The sequence below is a fragment of the Crocuta crocuta genome, unplaced genomic scaffold (assembly GCF_008692635.1).
Source record: "Crocuta crocuta isolate KB4526 unplaced genomic scaffold, BGI_CrCroc_1.0 scaffold144, whole genome shotgun sequence".
Lineage (NCBI taxonomy): Eukaryota > Metazoa > Chordata > Mammalia > Carnivora > Hyaenidae > Crocuta > Crocuta crocuta.
Genome location: NW_027529669.1, coordinates 622,963 through 645,471, shown reverse-complemented (window position 1 = coordinate 645,471; position 22,509 = coordinate 622,963). Strand labels below are relative to the sequence as shown.

The window sequence follows — 22,509 nt, the reverse complement described above, 5'->3', positions numbered from 1 at the left end:
ACAGTTACCCAAAGGGCCTAGCACAGGAAGAAAACACAGGTGGCTCTCTCCACTGTGGGCAGAGAGGACTTTTTATAATGCACAAGACTATGGAGTCAGGGAGACTAGTGGGTAACTTGTCCTGCTCACTGTTGCAGAAGAGGGTTAAAGTTCTGGAGGTGCTGGTCAGTTCCCCGGGCAAGTAGAAGCCAAGACTAAGGGTCGGGACTAGAGAGTTACTCCAAATGCACACACGTGCACATGCACACCCACGTGCGCAATCGGACACAGAAACTTTGACAGTATGGTTGGGAATTTGAGGGCCTCCATTCAGTCCCACCGAGAGCCTGGACACAACGGGCAGCCTCGCCTTCATCCTGTCCTCCTCAGTAGGTAGAAGGGAAACAGAAGGAAGGATGTGTGATTCTAGAGTCCTCTGCCTGCCTCCGGTGTCCCTCCTCAGAATGCAAATCATCAAGCAGTGCACAGTCCATTTAGCAGCACTGCCGTCAGGATTCCCGAAGTAAATCACTCCCATTTCCCCCGGCGTGCCCCTGGCGGGAGAGGTCACCGTGCGGAGCCCTGTCGGCCCCCAACCATGCTCTCCTCTCCCAAAGCCAAGACATTGGTGAGCAGCTAACCGAGTGTTACACATCTTCCCACTGGCCTTTTCACGTCTGGAAGGTTTTGATTAAACCAGTTTCCTCTTAGTGTTTGCTGAAGGGTGGGATCCATCACTATCTGAGCTGGTTCCTGGAGAGGATGTTTTAGTAACTTAGGACACTTCGGTGCAGCGTCTGGGGCCTGGGATTTCTCATCCTTCTAGAAAAAAGTATTTTAAAGACTTTTTTTGGACGGTGTAGATTTATGGCTGGGTGTCTGCCCCAGTGTTTAGGGCTCTGGCTTGACAGGTTTACGGCTGTTGAGCAACAGTAGAGCGTGTAAGAGGGGACCTTTTCATTTAACCAGTTACTGGGGAATGAATATTCTGTTGACTTCTGTTATTTGGAGTGAAGACACGTTACTTGTTTAATTATCTGGGTCCATGTGAACATTTGGAATATAAATAGGGCCTGTTCTATACCCACCTGGCTCTAACCAATGTATAAATGGGACCATAGGGTTCATTTTATGGAATGCTTTTTCCAGAGTTTCTTGAAGTTCAGAACGCCACTGGTGCATGTTTGTGGATCAGATTAATATTCCTTTATAGATATTCAATTACTTGGATGGGTAAAAAAAAAAAGGAAGAAAAGAATGAAAAATCTGAAATGAAACTATTGGGAGTCTTTGCCCATCTGAAATCACATAGAGAGGCAGGAAAATGGTTTTGAAATTACAGTGGAAGAGAATGGGGGCACCAGGAGTTGATTTATCAAAGATTTTTGTGCAAGGTGTCTCTCTGCCGCCCATTCATTCTGAGCTTGAAGGATGAATTTAGTAATTGACTTTGGATTCAGTTACAGTGACCACTTATCTAGCATCTGCCTGGTGTCCTGCTAGACACTTTGGCATATGTTATTTAATTTAGTCCTAATAGAAACCTCGCGTGGTAGGCTAATTATTATATCTCCATTTTATAGTGGATTAAATTCCACATTGTATTGGAATGTGGGCTCCCACACCTAGCACTTCGTGTATCTGTTGAGTGAATACATTAGGCAAGTTAGGTGGTAAAAGTTGGCAGTCAGTGAGCGTAGGGAGAGATTCAAACCTGGAGAGGGATGGAGAGGTTCACGGGAAGGTGACCTTGCTCCACCAGGGGGAGCAGAATAAGATGCCCAGTAGTTAACGAGAGGTTCTTGGAATTGTCGCTGGGTGTGGGTGGGATCTTCATAGAATGTCCTTTGTAGAATGTGCACCTTATCTTCTCGCGCCTCCCATTCATCTGGAGAGAGCCGAAAAGCACTAAATCACAGCTTTGAACACTCATGCAACCACCGCCTGGCTCTCACAGGCAACAGGAAGTGTGTGGCGTTGCTAGGACAGTGTCCTCTTAAAATAGTGCAGCAAATCCACTAAGGGGACGTTCCAGATGGGACTCCGTCAACGGGCTGTGGCGGCACATGTGTCCCCTCCGGAAGCTGCTGAGCCAAAGTGTGAGCTCCTTGAAGTCTGAGCGTCTCCTTCCATGGCCATCGTGCTTCCTGCTCAGTGGGAGTTTGGGGTTAGGTGGGATTGGTGCGTTGGTCCAGGACTTCACAGTGCAGAGTGCAGGACCGAAGCCTCTGGGGAGTGCTCCTCAGCACACAGCTTGCCAGTAACCACCCAGGTGTCACTCAGCCATGGCACTCTTGTTTATTTATTTGTTTGTTACATTTGGTTTTGGGATAGTGCAAGTAGGGGAGGGGTAGGGAGAGGGGGACAGAGCCTCTGATGTGGGCTCTGCGCTGACAGGCTGACTGCAGTGAGCCTGGTGTGGGGCTTGAACTCATGAACCACTGGATTGTGACCTTAGCTGAAGTCATATGCTCAGGGGCCCCTTCAGTCATGCTTTTATTCAAATGGTCTCATCAAACATTTTTCCCTCAGCTTTATTGAGGTGTCCCCGACAAACCTGTTAAGATATTTAAAGTGCGCAAGCATTATGATTTGATATACATGTGCTTTGTGATAGAATTTCTCTCATCAGGTTAAGACATTGGGCATTTACCTTGTGCAACCAAATTGGTGAGACCCTGTACCCACTGAGGTTTAAAATTTTTTTATCTAACATTTAAATACATTTTTTTTGTCACATTAAAAAAAAAAGACACCTACACACACATACAGCTTAAAGTCAGTGTTCAGAATAAGATTCATTTTCTTGTTTCACTTTTGGCTCCTACCTATGATGTTTGGTTCCTTCTCTGAACCATTTGTATCATGGAACTTCTCTTTTTGAGTTGGAACTGGTGGAATTCCAAAATGTGACCACGTCCGTTCGTTTTCGCATCCAACAAGCATTTTGGTGTGGGCTTCTGTGCGCCTGGCCCTGGACTTGGCATTATGGAGGGGGTCCGAGAGGAATCAGCAATTCACGGTCTGGGGGAGAAAGCAAAAAGGTTAAGATCATCAGTGACTTCTGCTCTCGGTGGGAAGAAGTGGGTGCCGGGTTTCAGAAGAGATGAGGACAGCTTCTGGATGTGGTGGCTATATAGGTAGCTTGCGCTTTGGAGAAGGTCTTGGGTCTTGGGGGATGGTTACAACTTGACATTGGAGATTTAGGCGTGGAGAAGCATTCCAGGGAGAAGGATTTGCGTGGACAAAGGGGTGGATACCTGCGGATTAGCTGGGCTTGAGTGAGTGTAGGGTGACTCAGGGTGAATCATGGAGGGATCGAGAGGGGAATGAGAGGGAGGGTCACGCTTGGAGAGTGACCCTTGAGTGGGAGGTCAGCCTCCATCTTGTTGGCAGACATAAGCCAGCACCCGGGATGGCTCCGTGTAGACAGCCTGCCCATACATTTGAAGGACGTGTGAGTCTTATGGTACTTTCTGGGTGGCAGGTTTTGATGCACATAATTCTGTTCACATGTCGCAGGTTTAAAATAGCTTTGAATGTGCCACTTTCTTTCCTCTTTGTGCTGGAAATCAGAGCGAAGCTGTGTGTCGTGGCCGCAGAGGTTCCCAAGTCTACTTGGTGTCTGTGTGTGATTCAAGCTTATCGATTGTGGCCTGAAGGCCCGAGGTATCCAGAGTGCCTGTCTCCAGCACTCTCAGGTGTCTAAAGGGCCCGCCCTGCACAGCTCGAATTTATCTAGAATTGCCTTCCTGGAGAAACGTGGAGAGTGGCTTATTCCAGCATCTCCGCGAGCATTGCTTCAGATAACCTGGTTAACCCATGCCCTCCTCCTGTCCTTTCTTGCAGATGGTCACAAGAACAAAGAAAATATTTGTAGGCGGATTATCTGCGAACACGGTGGTGGAAGACGTAAAACAGTACTTTGAGCAGTTTGGCAAGGTAAGTGGTGCGCGGGGCTTGCTGCCGTGGCCCCTCCCTTGGCCACAGCTGCATCCTCAAGAACCTTGTCCTTGAACTTGGTTGTGAAGCTTTAAGTGAAATCTGTCGGGAGCCAACATGGAAGGGTCTGGCTGGTGGTCGGCACGGTGGCCCACGTGCCTGCAGGAGCAGACAGAGCGGCCTTTCAGTGTGATTTCGCTGCCATTTGTTGACCGCGTGGGGCCTGGGCTGGGAGCTGGTGGTGGCAGCGGCTGGGGAGGGACACGGGGCTGCGACTCACAGGACAGGAGCTCCCACAGAGGCTGCTGGAGGCCTGTGAGTCGATGGCTAGGCTTCCTTCTGTGTCTTTCTGGAAGATGCATGAAGAGAGGAAGCTCCCTGGGGCCTTTTGTGGCTGAACCTTCCCCTGTCAGATGCCCATGGAGACTCGGGAAAGATGCTGGGACTGTACCTGTCAGAATGTATGTGACACAGAAGGAAAATTATCCCCTGGGCTCTGCTGCTGGCGCAGGCTGGGAGCAACGCACAGTGCTCCCAATCAGTCAGGAAACAGAGGGTGAGAGTGTGCGGGTTATACAGAGAGTCAGACAGTCAGACAGACAGGATATGTAACCAGGGGTGATGTGCCTAATTCAGCCTCTTTCTGGTTGGTGGGGGAACTGGTGCCTTGGTAACGTTCCTCTGATGGCTGCGTTGTCCCAGGGCTCCAACATGGTGGCCTGTGGGGAGACTGGCCCTGTTGGCTTTTTGTGACACCCCTCCTCTGGCTGCTGTGTCCCAGGAGGCTGGCAGTGGCTGGGATGGCCGTCTGCGTCCCTCACCTTTGAGTAGTTGTGGACGTGGCCCTGGGAGCCCGGGTGTGGGGCGGCCTGCACAGGCCTGCGTTCCCAGAGGGCTGCGTCCCGAGAAGGAACCGCGCCTGTCCTAAGCCTTGTCACTCAGTTCCCCCGTGATGGCTGTTGTGCTTGCCCTAGGTGGTACAAGGCACTGCTGCCCACCAACTGGTCCAAAGGTTCTGTGCTTTTATTTGTTTGCCCAAGGCGACGACGGGCCGCTGTGACCCCGTCCCCAGGTGTGTCCTGTTGTGAGCTCTCGTCTGGGAGGAGGGAGGAGGGCGGTGACTGCTGTTTAGCCTCAAAACGCAGATTTTCCTGTCTTTGGTAATAATCTATTTCTGCATGGATGGGAGACACGCAACAAAGAGAAAGCAGCCCCCGCGGGCCGGAACCTGCCTTCAGGATGGCTCCTAACTGCCCTTCCAGGTCGCTCACGAAAGGCGCCTTCCCTGTGGCACTGGCTTGCGCTGCCCGGTGCGGGCTGATTCGTTCTGGCCGGTTTCAGAGAATAGCTGAGTGTGTTGGTGACCCTGCACTTCTCTTCAAGACTTATTTAAAACCGCCTGGAGGGGTGGGGGAAGGGTGGGATTTGTGCCTCGCCCAGCCCCACCCTGCCTCTGGAGAGAGGCTGGAAGTAATTAAATTCGACAGGTCCAGCTTGTGTAATGGAAGGCTCTGGAGAGGGAGCCCCTTGGCTCCAGTTCTGCCGCTAGCACAAGGCCAGGGGTAGTGTTTGCAGACGTGATGCGGGCTTTCATTTTGGAACCATATCCTGCGTTGGAACCTCATGGGCCTGCCTGTGGGTGTCGGGGAAGTCGCTGCTGCCCAGGTGGGCTGTGAGAGTCTCCCAGACAGGCCAGTCCCTGCCACACCTCTGCACATTCCTGCCTCCAGCTTCTGTCTCTCTCTTTCCCTCATTCTCGTCTGTCTTTCTTTTCATGAACACTTACCAGTTGGGACCAGTATGCCAGCGGTGGGAGGCTCTGTGAGCTTGGGCCGGGCCCGTGGCAGCGACCAGTTGTCCGCCATCAGGGAGGCGTTCGCAGACCATCTTCCCTGGCGAGGCCCGCGCTGCGTCTGGATCTGCTCAGTTCATTTTAGCGGTGACGTTTGTAGAGTCCAGCAGGCTGTGTAGACTTATCAGGTGTCTCATTAAAGGACTAAGGAGCCGTTTGAATGTATCAAAACGGTAGCGCTGTCCACCCTCCTGTTTTAGTAGCTTGTTTCCTGCACGCGCTCTGTGTATTATCTGGGTCTGTCTTCAGAAGGGCTTATGCCTCCTCTGGCTGGTGGCTGGTGTTGGGTTTGTGGCTGCGGGGGCAGGACCCACCATCTCTCAGGATTCTGGTGTAATTCATTTGATTCCAGAGTGATCCAAAGACAGGAGGCCCCTGCCGCTGAGCCTTAAGGCGGGAAAGAAATCCAGCAGCAAATTGACAGAGTGACTCCACCCCTCCATAGTTTATATTCTGGGTGAAGAAAACAGAACACACACGCTTGTGTAAAGTGTGCTCAACACACGTGTGCACATTCCTGATTGTAAAGTGGTTTGGGGCTGTTTTTAGTTGGTTAACCTCAAGGCGTAGTTTGAGTGAGTACGTACTGTGGTGGGTGCTGGGTCAGGCCATTGGCTTATATNTGTAGGTGGTTAAGTGGAGTCTCGATGGGACTGAGTCTGTGACTCAGGGTCACCCCTGAAAGGTAGCACGGGATGCAGACCTCCCCTCCAGGCCTGTCTGATAGCAGAACCTGAACTCTGGGCCCTGATCCAACCTCGGATCTATCCACAGGATGGACTTAGAGCGGGGAGGATGCAAAGGAAGGGAAAAGACCATGCCCTTCTGTGGGCCCGGGACAGTGCTGGGAACAGGACATCGTCGCCTCAGTTTACCCGCATGGTGGATTTTGGTGTCGTCCAGCCCTTTGATGAAGGTGAACAATAAGGATCAGGGAGGTTGGGTCTCAAAAAAGGTCACCCAGGTAAGGCAGGATAGCAGCCTACGTCCTCTTCTTCCATGTCCAGAACTTTCCATCCTTCTGGGCCTCCGTTCAGGGTTTGCCACCCGCGTTTTAGGTTTCCCGCGCTGTCATTCCTCACTCCCCTCACCCTTCCCATCGTGCCTGAGGTGGCAGCTGCTTCAACTGTTTATTTCAGGTGGCAATCAAGGTGGGTGAGACTGCTATCATGGGGCTGAGCTAAGGGAGTTTAAATATGTCATTACTGTAAGTAGAGTGGGTGCAGAATGACACACCGAGAGCTTTAAATAACTCAAATTGGAGGTTTGTAAACCCGTTTGTGCTTTTCTCCCACCTTCCTCCCAGAAATTGACCCCCACCACCCTGGTTAGGGATGTCATTACTTGTTTATATTTTAAAGATGGGATTATGAAGGGCGGCCATTGGCATGTGGATTCTGCTACCTTGGACGGCCATCCTCACCCCCTGGGTGGCGATTCTGATGCTGTCATTAGAGAAAGGTAAGGTAGAACCAATCCACATCCTGATGCTGGGCCTGACTCTGCAGTGACCTCACTGTGACACCTTAACAGGCCATTTCTTTCCTGGCCTCAGTTTCTAATCTCAGGGAAGGAGTTGGAAAAGTTATGAAGGGTCAGATAGTAGATATTTTTGGCTTTTGCAGAACATAAAGTCTCTGTCATAAACATTTACTTCTGCTTTTGTGTGGAGAATGCGGCCATAGTCAATCCATAATTGGATGTGGCTGTGTTCCAATAAAACTTTATTTATAAATACAGGTGGTGGGCCGCATTGTTCTTGTGGGCCATAATTTGCCAACTCCTGAACTAGGTTATTCCTAAGATTGGTTTCACGCTTGAAAATTTAATACTCTAGAAAGTGTGTTTAAAGAAACATATGTAGGTGGGTATATGGATAGACAGATATCTATCTAAGGCATCTGTATTATCAATAGTACCAGGCGAGCTAGAATCAGTGAAACAGTCATAACTGTGGTAGAGCTAATTTCTGGACTTCAAGATGCAGGAACAGTGAAGGGATTCTCTATTTGGAAAAAGCTTCTATTTATAAACCGGAATCTTCATGCTATGAGTAAGATCTGGGGATCCGTAGAGTATTTCCAACTCCTTTTTACATGTGCTTGATCTAAATTAAACGAAGACTCAGAATTTGTGAAGTTCAGATTTCACTACAGAGATTCTTTTACTATGAGTTGATGTTTCTGACTTCGGGGGATGTGTGCTTTGTGCTGAGCTGTTTGATGCCTTTTAAAATTTGATTCTCAAGGCTATCCAAGCAAGAGAAGTGGAATATCTATCACGCAGATGACCAGTCTGGTGTTGAGGAAGGTCAGGGAGTTGTCCGAGATCACATAGCCCTTGCTGGGGAGAGCCCAGTCCAGCCTCTTCTTTGCTGTTTATAAGCCCCCCTCTCCTGCTTCACCACCAAGCAGCCTGTTCTCGGAGGGAGCGGGTTCTGTCCATTTGTCAAGAAGGTTGATGTGTAGTAATTTATTTCACTGCTTCAGGTTTCCTGGTGGACGTTATCTGTGCTCACGATTTCATAGGTACAGGAATGATGTACACAGACCATTCCGGAAAGTGGCACCTGAACGGTGCTCTCGCTAGGCACGTAGAGACCAAGACGGTCGATCGCAGGGTTTGCCGCCATTCTCCCTGCATAGCCGTCTGTCAGGAAGAGCCCGGCGTGGTAATTAAAAAGCACTGGGATCAAAGAAGCCCCGAGTGCGCGGGCTTCCTCCTTCTCCCCTTTCGGCCCCTCCTTCAAGTACCGGTTTCTTAAATTCTCACTTATAGGATTTTGGAGATCAAAAAGAGGCCTTTAAACTTAATGAATTCTCGGCTTCGTCCCGGATGGAGCAGATCTGCACCTTTCAGCTGCTCACCTCGATGATAGGGCTGCTCGGTGCCGGGCTCACTAGGTAATTCTCACTTTATGTAACTCCTGTGAAAGCCAAGCAGCCCGCATCTGGAGGCTTCCAATTATACTTCACATGGCGAACTGTGTAATTAGTTTGGAAGACTTACGCTCAGTCGTTGGTTTATCCTAATCGGCTTTGGCTTTCCCCACCAACAAAGTGAGCTTATTTTGCTAAGCCGAAGCGACTCTGCACCCTTTGTTCCAGCCTTTTATTGTCTGGTTCCTTTCATTCTGTTTTACTGCCAAAGTTCTGTTTCATTAGGCCTACAAGTCATTTCCAATTCAGTGGGCTGCTACAATCCGGCCTTTATCACTCAGAGGCCCCGGTTCCCATGTCCCTTCTGGGCCAGTGCCCGAGTTTGCGGTATGACAGGAGGGCTTTAACCCCTTCCTGGGCCAGCCCCTCGTGGTGGTGGACGGCAAGCTGGGGCTTCAAGGAGACTTAGAGCTCTTTAGGGCCCTTCTGAGGGGAGCCCCGTGGAAGTGAGGTGGAAAGGGCCCTTTGATGTCCTTTTCTTGGATCGGGGTTGTGTGTGGGCCTTTAAGAGTGAACCGGGAATGGCGCTTGAAAGCTTTTGGAGGAAAAAAAAAAAATTGAAAACAAGAATGAGCTGGCTTTTTAATATGGTGAGATCTTTCCATTTGTCCCGCTCGTGTGCGGGATGGTCGGAGAGTGCGCTCTAAGGAAGGCTTTGACACCTATTATTTTCTAGCTCCGGGTTTTATGTACGTGCAGGTCGGATGTTCACGGCCGCTGCTCAGATAGTCCTTTTGATACAGTATGTGCAAGGTGAGTTAAGATCTAGCACAAAAATATTATAAAGCCTTTGAAATTTGAAAGGCAAGAGATTTGTGAGAAAATAAATAAGCAACTTTACCCTATTCCTGACGGTGGACTGTGATTCTGAGGTAATGTTTTATCGCTTCCAAATGTGTGTTGTAGATAAAGGAGCTCCGCTCGGTGGGTGGTTCTCTCAGACCAGGCCTGGAGACCAAAAGTGCCCGTCCGTCCCTTGTGGGCACCAAAGCTCCCAGGAGGCGTTTATTTTCCGAAGTGGCTTGTCCAGGTGGACTGACTGGAAAGGGGCCGGCGTGTCCAAGCCTCGCCTGTCTGCTCGTCCTTGCTCTGGAGAGCCCTCATGTTCCGCAGACCTTCTTGAATTACGCCTGTGGAGGGGACCAGAAAGGGCCCCATTTGCTCTCCCCTCCCTGGCCGGCCATGCTGAAGGCTACTTCTGTGTTAAGTTCTCTTCCTGTAATAACCCAGAACAAGGCCAACACTGTCCTCATGTTTTATTAATTCTCTGTCTGGTTTGTGTCAGTCTCTCCCTTCGGAAGTGTGTCATACGGGGGAGGGGACTTTATTTGCCCTCTGACCCCTGGCAGAGCTGCTGAGTGCAAAAAGTCCAAGTGAGCAAACAGGAGCACCGCCTTCATCTGCCTGCCTCGGCCTTCCTAGGCCAGGTGTCTGCACGCAAACAGGCAGTACCCACGAGTAAGAGTAATGTGATCGTTGGGCTACCGCGAGCAACTCTGTGTTTTCCCCCCTGAGCTTTGTCCTTCCTGGATGGATTTCTGCTGTAGCTAGGGGAAGGAGTTGAGTTAGAAATTGATTGAGCACTCCAACCTCACGATTGACTTCTAAATTCTTTTCTCCTTCCTTCCTTCCCTCCCTTCTTCCTTCCTCCCTTCCTTCCCTCCTTCCTTCCTTCCTTCCTTCCTTCCTTCCTTCTTTCCTTCTTTCCCTCCTTCTTTCCTTCCTCCCTCCCTCCCTCCCTCCCTCCTTTTCTTTCTCTTAAAAAAAGAGGCTCCTGAAATAGTAGGCTTCTAGGAAAACTTCACATTTCCTTTTTAGTGTATAAAATATAGCCAGCTGCTGTTGGGCAAATGCATCAGACAGACATTATTATTGCTCTGTTAACAGTGTTTTAAAATATACAGATAGAAAAACAGGATGCCTTCTGGGTAGCAAGCTGGGACAACTTTGAGATTATGCTAATCAAATTCCCTGGTTCGTATGCAGAGTTAGGTAGAGGAACAGGCCTGAACTTTCTAGCTTGGTTGTTTAACTGTGCTTCCCAGCATGATTCAGCTTTTATTTAATTTTTCTAGGGGGCCCAGAAGAGGGAGGCCAGGGCCAGGGGAGGCCCTGGGCAGGAAGGGGTTAATAAGCCCCGGGAGGGTGGAAGAGGAAGGGGGATTGAGTACCTCCACAGGCTCACCTTCCCTGGAGCCCCCCACCCCTGGCAGGCTCTGAAGACGTCACTTAAAATAGAGTTGTTAGCATGAGAAAGAAAGCCTTTCTCCCCCTGGACGCACTTCAGTGGGAACCGCAAGTGTCTGAGAAATCGTGGTTCAAGCTTGTGCCAGTGGGTGCAAGGAGTGGTTCTTATGGGAGAGAAAGCTCAGTTCATTTAGACTTGGCATAGAAACCGCATTCCATTGTCTGGTGGAGTGAACATTGATATGGAGATTCCTGCCCACCCCCCACCCCGTCAGTTGGATACCCCATTACATGGGTCGCGTATGCTTTTCTTTTCTTTCTTTTTCTTCTCCTTCTCCCCCCACTTCTTTTGTCCTCTGAGAATTAGTCTCTCTGTAGAATGGCCGGATCTGTCAAGTTACCACCCTCTAAATTTTTACAGCTCTGTATATTCAGACTTGGTATTTGTGAATTAGCTCAAAGCGGGCTGCCAGTCGGTACTTTATTTACATCCGAAGCCATAGGAGTGAGAGCCCCAGAAAACTGTTAATATGCAGGAAGAGGCAGAAGGGTTGAGTTTCTGACTGTTGCTAACCTCACCACTGCCTTTAAAACCAATCATGAGGCACACGGCTGATATTTAATAGCTTTTAGCTGATTATTTTTCTTCTCCTCCTCTTTCTTTTCTATCCAAGTTGACCTGGGTGTACTTGAGCGGAAATGAAGTCATCCAAATGCTGAATTAGAATAATCACAGGCCTCCAAGAATGAAATGGAAGCAGAGATTAAATGGTAGAGGGAAAGCTGGCATTAATAAGCACCAGGAAAACTTTGCATAAAATAAATAGATTCGATAGATTGAATTTGTCTATCTCCCTCTCCATTTTTCTCCACTTGGTGTTGTCCTCCTGAAGTAGAGTTCCTGGCAAAGTGGGATTTGTTTCGCCAGGAGCCCACATACCTTCCGCAGCCTGGGCGACGGTTCTTTCTTTCTTCTTCGCAGGGCGTTTGTGTGATGGGGAACGTTTCCAGGACAGAAGAATCTGGATGGAGGGGCGGTTACTGGGAAGGGTTGGTGATTACTTGTTGCAAGTGGGGGGTAGGAGACGGGAGGCCCATAGAAGGCAACACGCTGCAGGCAAACAATGAATGTTATTGACCGGTTCCTGATTGTAGGGCACAGAGCAGGGCTGGATAAGAGCAGGGTGACCAGCTGTCCTGGTTTGCCTAGGACAGGAGTTTCCGGAAACTTAGGATGAGTTGGTGGCCCTGAATAAAGGAGAGGAGGGAGAAGTGGAGACAGCTTGTCCTGAAACTCTTAAAGGGCTGAAGCCTTCCTTGACCACCTGCAGGCAGATTTAAATATTCTTTCCTGTGTGTTCCAGAACACTTACTTCAGACCCTTTCACAGTCTGCCTTCCTGATTTCACTCGGCCACTGCGGGCAGGAGCCAGCACAGAACTTGCAAGTTGTTGAACAGCCAGTTGGCTTGTGGAAGGCAGGACCGACCTACAGGCCCACAGCCCTGGCACAAGGGACCGCTTCCCACTGACTTGGAGGGTAGGACCCACTGGGCTCCCACTTGGGGATTATTTCTGCATCTCTTGAAAGTAAAAGATTCTGCCTCGTGTAGCAAAAAGTGAGCTCTCGGTAGTTAAAGAGCAAAATAAGGCATCTGTTCGATTAAAAAACCCAGCAGAGTGGTTTGTCTACAGGAAGTCAGTTTTCAGGTGGTCTGTAGTAAAAGATGCAATTTGTGCCATCAGATTAGCTATAAATTAGAGATTTTTGGTTGTTGGGGTTGCTCAGGGTCTTTTACTTTAAAAAAAGTTTCTTTTTAACGTATGTTTCTTTTTGAGAGAGAGGGACAGAGTGTGAGTGGGCGAGGGGCAGAGAGAGAGGGAGACACAGAATCTGAAGCGGGTTCCAGGCTGTGAGCCATCAGCACAGAGCCCGACCCAGGGCTTGAACCCACAAACCGCGAGATCATGACCTGAACTGAAGTTGGACCCTTAACTGCCCGAGCCACCAGGCGCCCCTGCCCATATTTCCTTATTGACATATGTGTTTTAGTAGCAAAAAAGGAGGATCTCCTGGTGTCATAGCTCTTCATTCCAGCCAAGTTGGCTGTGCTCAGATTCCAAGATTCCTGTTTCTTGGCAGCTTTCAAGTGTCTTTTGATTTCTGTGTCCAAACAGCCCGTGAGGTAGGACGATTACCTCCGTTTTAAAGTTAGGAAAGGGTGTGTGTGTGTGTGTGTGTGTGTGTGAATGACCTGCTCAGGAGGCCTCAGCTGGTTTGCAATAGGCCCAGGGTGCAGAGGTCCTAGGTTTGCTGTTCCACTTGGGTTTGCTGTTCCACCCGAGCCGCTCATGCTGGGGCCGCCTCCCTCAGGCGTACAGGGGCCCCATGACCAGCAGCCTGCAGTGCCGTAGGATTGCTGTGGTACACCTTCCAGGCAGCTAGGACTTCATGGTTGTTTTGCTTTAAACATTTTATATTAGAAGAAATATTATGGCACAGACTGCAAAATTTGCATAATTGTTTTTGAAAAACCGTGAGACTTGGCGACATTTCAAGATAGCTGCTGGCTGCGTTAGCCTCTGTCCCCAGTCATTTGGGCTGTCCCCTAATTTACTTGACCATTAGGAATACTGGGGTAGAAACACTGAGAATTATGTCTGTTCAGCATAGGGGTTGGCATACTTTTTCTGTGAAGGGCCAGATAATAACTATTTTCACTTTTGTGGCCCAGATGGTCTCTCACAGCCATTCAGCTCTGCCACTGTAGCGTGAATGACAGCAGCCATAGACAGTATGAAAACAAATGGCTGTGGCTGTGTTCCAATAAAACTTTATTTACAAAAACCAGAAGGCTGCTGGGTTTGGCCCTCGGCCATAGTTTGCCGACCCCCTTGTTTAGCTTTTTGCCTGGTAATAAGGGCATGAATTTTTATACTCAGACTGTCTGATATAAAATTCAAGTCACCCATTTAATAGCTCTGTAGCTTTGGACAGGTCACTTAATTTCTTTCTTCCTCAGTTTCTTTACATGTAGAATAGAAATCAGGATGGGACTTACCCCATAGGCTTGTCATGCTTAAACGCACTAATACCTGTATTCTAAGTTCTTAGCATTCTGCCAGAAACAGACTAAGTGTTTAATAAATGTTAGAAATAGTAGCTGCTGTTATGTTTTTTTTTTTTTAAAGATGTGTTCCACTTTTTTTTTTTTTGATGTTTATTTATTTTTGAGAGACAGGGAGAAAAAGAGAGAACATGCACACAAGTTGGGGAGGGGCAAGGAGAGGGAGACAGAGGATCCAAAGCAGCCTTTGCACTGAGAGTGCAAAGCCCGATGTGGGGCTCGAACTCACGAACCATGAGATCATGACCTGAGCCGAAGTTGGGTGCTTCATCGATGGAGCTACCCAGGTGTCCCTGGCTGCTGTAAGTTTTATCCTCTGAGACCCAGATTCAGCCTCTGGAATTGTCTCTCCTGTTCCGTCCCCACAATAGCCCCGACTTGTGTGCATCTGTGTGCACACACATGCTCACTTACTCCACAGGCTCTTCCATCTTTCCTCTGGGGGAACCAACCACTCAGTTTGTCCCGCCTCTTTGTGGGTAACACAAATTGAGGGGTCTTTCCTGGGTCCTCTCAGCCTAAAGATGGAGATTTCAGTGTCTTGTCATTTTTCTACCGCGTGCATCTCCAGTTTGGTCCAGCTACCCTGATGCTTCCGGTTTGTGGAATTGACTTCGAGTTATCCTGGCCTTGATGGAAAACGTTGAAGTGATTTGGGCCAGGAGAATTCTGGTTGGACCGTGCTGATGAACTCTTTAAACCAGTTTCAATAATTAAAGCCTTGTGGTGGGGGTAGGAGATACTGTCTGGAAATTGTCCCAATATCATTCGGCTGATGTTTGTTAAAAATATATTTATATATGTTGATCTGCTAATTTGTTTATCAAGTTTATTTAGCCTCTTGAGAGAGCTTTTCACGTCCTCATTTAAGTTTTCTTTCCTTTTCCTTTACATGTGATTCTAATAAGCTTGGTTTGCTGGCTTTGAATTTATCGTGATTATTAAGGAATAGAAAGATGTTAATAAACTCAATGTAAAGAGGAGGGGAAAAAACCGTATAAAAACAAACAAGACTTCGATCTTTAAAAGTGCCATGTTGTGGGACCACTTAGTGCATGGAAATAGCCATCCTTCCTCATTAGATCCAGAAAGCGTCTTGTCTGGAGCCTCGTGCATCATCCTCTGTTCATTGATTCATTCACCAGATCTTGATTATCTTCCGAATTGCAGGCACTGAGCTAGGAGCCAAGGGCGCACCCGTGAACGAAACAGACAAGGTCCCCTACTCACATGTCACTTAAGTTTTAGGATGGGTTCGGGGAGGACCAGTCAAGAGCAAACGAGTAAATAAAAAATAATGACAAATTGTCTCATAAGGAAAAGAAACCAAGAACTGAGCGAACCCATAATGAGAACCGAGGTTTATCAAGAGTCAAACACGTGTACCCTCTTAGCCCCAAGTACATGGTTCATCGCGCCAAGGTAGAGCTGGGTCTGTTGACTCACCGTGTGGCTCCAGGACTGGCCCAGTGCCTGGGGGTAGTTGGTGCTCAGCAAACAGTGGCAGAATGAATGGGTCCTCTGTATCAGAGGGCAGAGCTGTGCCTCTCATGGGAGAAGGAGTTTCAAATGGTAGAATTACAGGTTTTCTTTTTAAAAATGAGGCTTTAAGGGAATATGTTCCGTTATCGGGAACATTTCTTTAGGTGGAGCCCTTTATTCCCCCGAACCCGGGATAAAGGAGCTATTTATTTATTTACTTTCTAAGATTTTATTTATTTATTTTTTTAAAAGATTTTATTTTTAAGCAATCTCTGCACTTAACATGGGGCCCAAACCTACAACCCCAAGATCAAGAGTCCTATACTCCACCGACTGAGCCAACCAGTCAGGCATCCCTTTAAGTATTTTATTTTTAAGTAATCTCTCCATCCAACCTGGGGCTCGAACGCACAACCCCAAGATCAAGAGTCACGTGCTGTATTGACTGAGCCAGCCAGGCACCCATAAACGAGCCATTTCTACCCTGTAGTAAAAGTTTCCTAGAACTGAAGGGACTTTCCTGGCAGGGTGGACCTGGCCAACACAGCCTTTCACAGAACAGGTAGTTCTCAGGTGGGTCTTGGTTAGAGGGTAGACCCCCAGCCGCCCTGGGAAAGGGATGGAAGAGAGATGGGTAAGAATGGGAGGTATCTTTTCATGTCTCATCGTCTCCGCTGCTCTTCCTTCTATCCTTGGTCTTAGAAGAGCAGTGGAGCTGCCGATGTGAGGTATCAAATTGGGTCTGTGGTGGAATTCGTCTTGGCTCTTAGGTGTATGGATCTTCCCGGGGTGGGGATGCTAGGTGAGTGCTGGGCAGTTTCTTCCCTGACTCGTCGTTTTGTGATCATCCAGGCTGGGCAGTAAAAACAGCTTCATCAGCATTAAGCCAAAGCACAAACATCTCTGATGTTGGGAAATCTGGCTGTGGACAGAGAGGACTCGTTTTGGGGTATCTTTTATCCCCTCTCGAAAGAACAGAGGGATGCCATTGGCGTATATTGCCAGGCATTTGGAAATTGTCTGGGTCATGGGATGGAGTTGAATGATTCTGGACTTTGGACTCAGGTAGACCCAAGCTGGATTCTGGATGCCACCATTGGCTGTTAGCGTTGCGACCTTGGGCTAAGTGATTTTGCTCTGTTGAACCTCATTTCCTGTCTGAAGTGGGCATACAGTTTTATTTCCAGGGGCGCTGTGAGACTAAGAAGAGACAAGTTTGCCCAGTGTCTGTCACCTGGGTGTTCATTAATAATGTCTCCTCCCTGCATTCATCCCTCCCCTCCACACGCGCGTGCACACCCACCCACACACACCCACCCACCCACACACACACCCTGTGTGTCTGAAGTCCCAAACTGCTGACTTCCACCAGATTTATCCCCCTCCTATAAATTCCCTACAGTAATTTGTATGTTACCCTTCCTATGCGCCCAGTGGATGTTTTTGAATTTCTTTTATTTTATTTTTTTTAAGATTATTTATTTTGAGAGAGAGAAACAGAAAGAGAGAGAGAATCCCAAGCAGGCTTCTCACCGTCAGCACAGAGCCCAACGCGGGGCTCGAACTCATGAACTATTGAGACCATGACCTGAGCCAAAATCAAGAGTTGGATGCTTGCCCCACGGAGCCACCCAGGCCTCCCCTGGGTTTGAGCTTCTAGGGAACTTGTATCTGGCCCCTCCCAGCCTCTGCCCCATGCCTCTGTGACCATCAGTTCTGTGACAAATCCTAAACCAAAGAAGTCCTGCATCGAAGATCCTGCTAGATTTAGCCCAGCTGGAGCTACTGTTGGGGGAGGCCAATGGGAGGATTTGGCTTTTTTTCCTCTTATGCTAATGAAGTGAATATGGCAAGGAGTCACAATATTTTCTTTCCAGGCAAAGAGATGTTGTTGTAGGAGAAACAGCATGCCGGGGAAGCAAATGCGATCTTACTGGATTCTCTCAAGGGAGGAATAGGACAAATTGTCAGCTTCTGTTGAGAAGATAATGCTCTCACTATGATAAATGCCAAGTTTCTATTGAAAACCACCATCTTAATGGTGGCGTCCCCAAGCCCTCGGAGCATGCCTGGCAGCAGAGGCCGGCAATGCAGGAAGCAGATATTTGTAGGGGGTTTGTTTGTTTGCAGTGAGAAATCGGTTTAAAGCAAATGAGACAGCGCATTAAAAATGTTCTTTTAAGGCAGCTTTATGGAGCTCACTGGAGCGCTCCAGTGCGGCCTGCACTTAAAACACACCTATGGGGAGACTTCCACCCTCAATAAATATTTCTTGCATATGACTCAGATTAAAGGAGCACATGGGACTGGAAAGCCGCCTAAAATAATTTCCCCTCCCATAGGAAGTAGCCGCCGTAATTCACTTGCAAGTTATTTCAAAAGGCCTGTTTGATAGAAATTTCTGCCTTCTCATGGACTGGGATTTTTCTAGCGCTGTCTATGTGTAACATCCCTTCTTGACAAGGGCATGTCTGGTTGTATATAATTGAATGCCACTCCCTTGAAGGGCTTCTCACTTTTTGGTTGTGGCCTTGTGAGGGGTGCTTTATGCTCATTCCTCTTAGTCTCTTCATGGTAGCTGGGCTGTGCTCAGGGAGACCTTTGTGGTGTGGGGCCGGGTTGTGGATGGCTGAACGGTACCTTCAGGGGCGCTAAGAATGCAGAGCCAGGGCGGGCTGGGGACCTTGGAACCAGCTGGAAGGGGAGGAAAGTGGTCTCTATCGGCTGTTACTGAAGAGTCCTGAGGTTGTCCTTGCTTGTCCACCGGAGGTGGTGATGCCTGTCTGGCCACCCAGATATTCAGTAACCCCCATCTGGAGTGCCTGCTGGGTATTCCACACTGTGCTGGGTTCGTGGAGATCAGTGAGGCAGGGTCCCTGCCCATGAGGAGAACAGAGGCAAAGAGTAGGGATGCCGGTAAAGAGAAGCGCAGTGCAGTGAGGGGAGGCCAGGAGCCTGCAGGGATGCGGCTAGCTGTCACTGATCTCCTCTGTGTCTCCCACGCCCGACACCTGCCATCTTGCCTATTCCCTGACAGTGACCTTTGAAGGTGGGTCATGTCTTCTTTTGCTTCGACACCAACCTGAGTGTTGACCTGGGAAAAGTGCTCGACAGACATGCCGGGTTCCATCAGAGTTGGCCCAGAGGAGGAGGGAGGAGCCCATGGTGTGTCTTACCCCGGATACAGCAGCCCTAACTGGGCCCACTTTGGAAAGAAACAAATGGAGAATGCTCAGATCAATAGACCTTGAAATAGTGAGTTTGACTTTGTCATCAGCTGGAGAGCAGAGAGGGAGACAGAGTTCAAATCAGGTGTCTGCAGGCTCCTTGCCCAAATATATTAACTTCCGAGGATATGGCCTGGGATCTTAAAGACTCTCTCTCTTTGCCAAGTTCACAGTTCCTCTCTGAGATCTTATTCCCTCAACCCCACCAGAAACTACAACCCAAGATAGTTTGTTTGACCCATGGGTGGGGCAGTGGACATGATTTTTTGAGTGCTGGAGTACTTCAGAGAACATTAGTCAGGCTGTCTCAGTTAATTTGGTCTCATTATTGCCTCCCAGATGCATTTAACCTGGGCCCTGCTGGTGAACGGATTTGGCGGCCCAAGGAAATTGACAAAGATGACTCTGTAGATGCACCTAGGACAAAATGATAGCCGAAGTTAGCGGTTTTCTGCAAAAATCCTAGCTTGGAACCTCCAGAGGGAAAGTTTGTGTAGTGTTCTAAATCAAGTGTGTTCATTTCAGATACCTTTTTTTTTTTAAGGCAACAAAAAGAAATGGCATTTTTATCTGTGTTGAGTCCTTCCAGTCTCAAGAGCTCATAGACGCACATTCTTATTCATATTCTCAATCCTGGTACCAGGCTTATGCAGAAGAGGGGTTGACAAATTGTAAAGGGCCAGATAGTAAATATTTTAGAATCTGTGGGCCATATGGCCTCTGTCCCAACTACTCAGTTCTGCCATTGTAGCACAAAAGCAGCCACAGACAACTTGTAAATGAGGGAGTGTTGGCTGTGTTCCAATAAAACTTTATTTACACAAACAGGCAAGGGGCTGGGTTTGGCTTGTGGGGCCATAAGTTGCTGTCTCCTGCTGTACACATTCCCAGTCTCTAACTTGAGTCTCACAGGAAGTGAGGATTCCATATGACTGGATATGTTTAGGGTCAGTCATGAACTGATTTGGATGCTCCTTGGGAAGAATGGCCCTTTCGGTGTAGACATGTATCGGAAAGGTACATGGTATGGTTTCATGCTCACCTGCCTGTCCATTTAGAAAAGTTCTTGAAAGTGAGTAGCCGCAAATATATGGTCAATCAGAGAGGGTAGGCACGCCAGGACCGTTATGGTGGACGGGCAAGAAGTGATCCTGGGGTCTTGCTTTTCCTTGGGTGGTGAGCGTTGCTGCTCAGTGCTCCATGTGGCTGTAACAGCCGCAGGCTAGAGGATTCCGTCTGTGTGTGCAAAGGCCTGCTCATCTTGCACCGCTTGTCTGACCACATTCCTGAATGTGGAAGGTCAAAATGGAAACTTGCGTTCAGCTCCATGGTGCAGATCCTTTCCTCTGCTAACTCGACGTCCATGAGCTGAGAATTTGGTTATAATCATTTTTCTAAAAGAAGAAAAAAAACCTGCATCCACGTGGATTAATTTGCAGTCCTTAGCTCTGTAAAAACCCGGTGACATTGACGTGTCGATGAAACTGTGGAAATTAACACTTGGAAATTTTTATATAAAACCTGCTTTGAAATTTCAGCTAAACATTCGCACACTAAAAGAGCTATATATTTATACCTGAAAAACTCAATTTGGTGCAAGCTGCTTATTTCTCCATTGTGATCACGTGGGCTGAGGTTCTTGGTATGAAATGTAATTTACACAAATTAGTCCAAGGCAGGTAGAGTGTGAAATTAAATTGATGCCTTGATTTCTGTATTCTCTGGTAAGTGTTTTTCTGGAAATTTGTCATTTCTGTCCTAGGAACTTTGAAGTATGGGTGGGTGGTTGTTTTTTTTTTTAACAGAGCAAAGAAGTCCTTATTGGCTGAGGACACGAAACAACCTTAATTACAGGGTAGAGAGGCATGTTGCATTTTGTTTTGTGGCTAAATATTAGAGTAAGTCCAAATTGGGCTACTAATATATGTAGAGAACTCAGATTTAACATGCCTGTTATATTTTTCAACTACCTGGACCAATCCATTGAATTTCTTCCACTACAACTAAACTAGTTTGCTCTAAGCCATGTGGACATGGAAAGGGGGTTGGAGATTCTTTAACGGATGAGAAAACTAAAACTCTGGAGTAACATTGGGAACTCGGTCATGTCGCCCCAGGGCACCCTGGGTCCTGGCCGCCCTGCCTTGTGTCACTGAGGTTCAGCCGCTGCCTCTCTCGGGCGGGGGGCCGTTGTCCGTATTTGGTGTTCTTGCCTCAGCAACCGTAGCAAGAATGAGTCAAGTATGAGGTGTCCAGTTCAACTTTGACCAAGAGGAAGGAGAATCCCCACGTGTTCGGAAGTGATTCCCAAGGCCAGCTGAGAGGCTGCATTAGAACATTTGAACAGAGGCAACGTGATTTGACTTTACCTCAGCAGCAGAACATCAGCCCAGGACTGAGCCCGTCCGCAAAGTCTTCCTCGGCTGACAAGGGTCTAGGATGTCTGCAGTTGGTTTCCTCTACAAGAGTAGCCCCCAGCAAGGTAGACCGCGGTCGGCCCTGCTGACTTTGGAGTGAATCATTTCTGCCACATAACTAGCGGCTGATGCTCAGGGCACTCCGGAAAATGAATTATGGGCTCTCATGATTTTTATTTGTCCATGGTGGCATGGGTGGTATTTATCTCTCTTGTCCCCAGTCTCTCCACCCACCCCTCCTTCCAGAGCCTTTGTCTCCATCTGAGTCAGCATGACATGGTTTGAAAATTGCCTGTTTGCCTTTTAATGATGATTAATGTCCATAGCCATGTTTCAAATTTAGGATCTCTTGAAGAGTCTCCGAGACCGTTACCAAGAGCAACCTGCTGAGGGAGTTGAATGTGCAGAGTGTGGTAATTCTGCCTGGATTAGAAGCCACCTCGATTTCTCCATCTTCCCTGCGGCACCTTGTGGACCCTTCTGGGGTCTCGAGCGCAAAGAGCCGAGAGCGGGAGCAGGGTGGGCAGGCCCCTGTCTGGTCAGTTTGGATGAGTGCCTCACCGTGGGGTGTCTGGAAGGGCCACTTCTTCTTGCCCCTCCCTCCCTCCCTGCCCCCAAATCAGAGAGGCCAACGAGGAGCTAAATTTCCTCCCCAGCAGGTGCCTGTCATCTATCTGAAGATAGTTGCCAACATCTGGCACAATTGCCTCCACAAACGCAGTAACAAGGCGGCCTGCGGTTCAGGCACAGGAGCGAGCGGCGCGGCTTTAATGATAACAAGCTGTCGGCCTCCCCTCTGAGATGAATCCACCTCACAGATGTTTGTCTAGTTTTGGCAATCGTATCGCACTATAGCTTTGGTGATTATGCTCAACTGGAGACTATTACAATAAAAGAAGTTTGAACTTGTTCCATTTTTACATCCCACCCCCTTCTCCCCTGTTCTGAGGTATAATTTATATCGGTGGCTGTAATATTGGTTCCATTACGGAGGCCTCTTTACGTTTTATGATGTCGGTGGGGCTGCAGCTTATAGCTGGCTTCCTCTCCAGGTTAATGAGTTTTAGTTACATCAACGCTTTTAATGTCCTCACCTTAACAGCCCCGAGGTGGTCCTTCTCACCTTCTGTTGGAGTGCACGTGGACGTGCGATTGCTCTGACTTGGTGTCTCCACTCGTGCGTCTACGTGGGGAGTGGACGTGGGTCATGTGGGAGGCTTGGTGCATGTGCAGGATAGTGAATGGATGCAAAGGAGAGGCTGCAGTAGGAGACAAGGCCTGGACACATAGAACCTTCTAGATCCTTGTTGGCTTTCCTCTCTCCTCTCCTTCCACATTCATTCTTCTTCTGTTCCTC

The 22,509-nt window shown here is 48.4% G+C and overlaps 1 protein-coding gene across 1 annotated transcript in view; it reads left to right on the top strand.

The window, feature by feature from the left end:
* MSI2 (musashi RNA binding protein 2) overlaps positions 1 to 22,509 on the top strand; it is a 382,942-nt gene that overhangs the window by 128,158 nt on the left and 232,275 nt on the right. Inside the window, exon 5 of the mRNA XM_077762854.1 lies at positions 3,829 to 3,921. Coding sequence (XP_077618980.1) covers positions 3,829 to 3,921 — 93 coding nt within the window. The remainder of the gene's footprint in view (positions 1 to 3,828; positions 3,922 to 22,509) is intronic.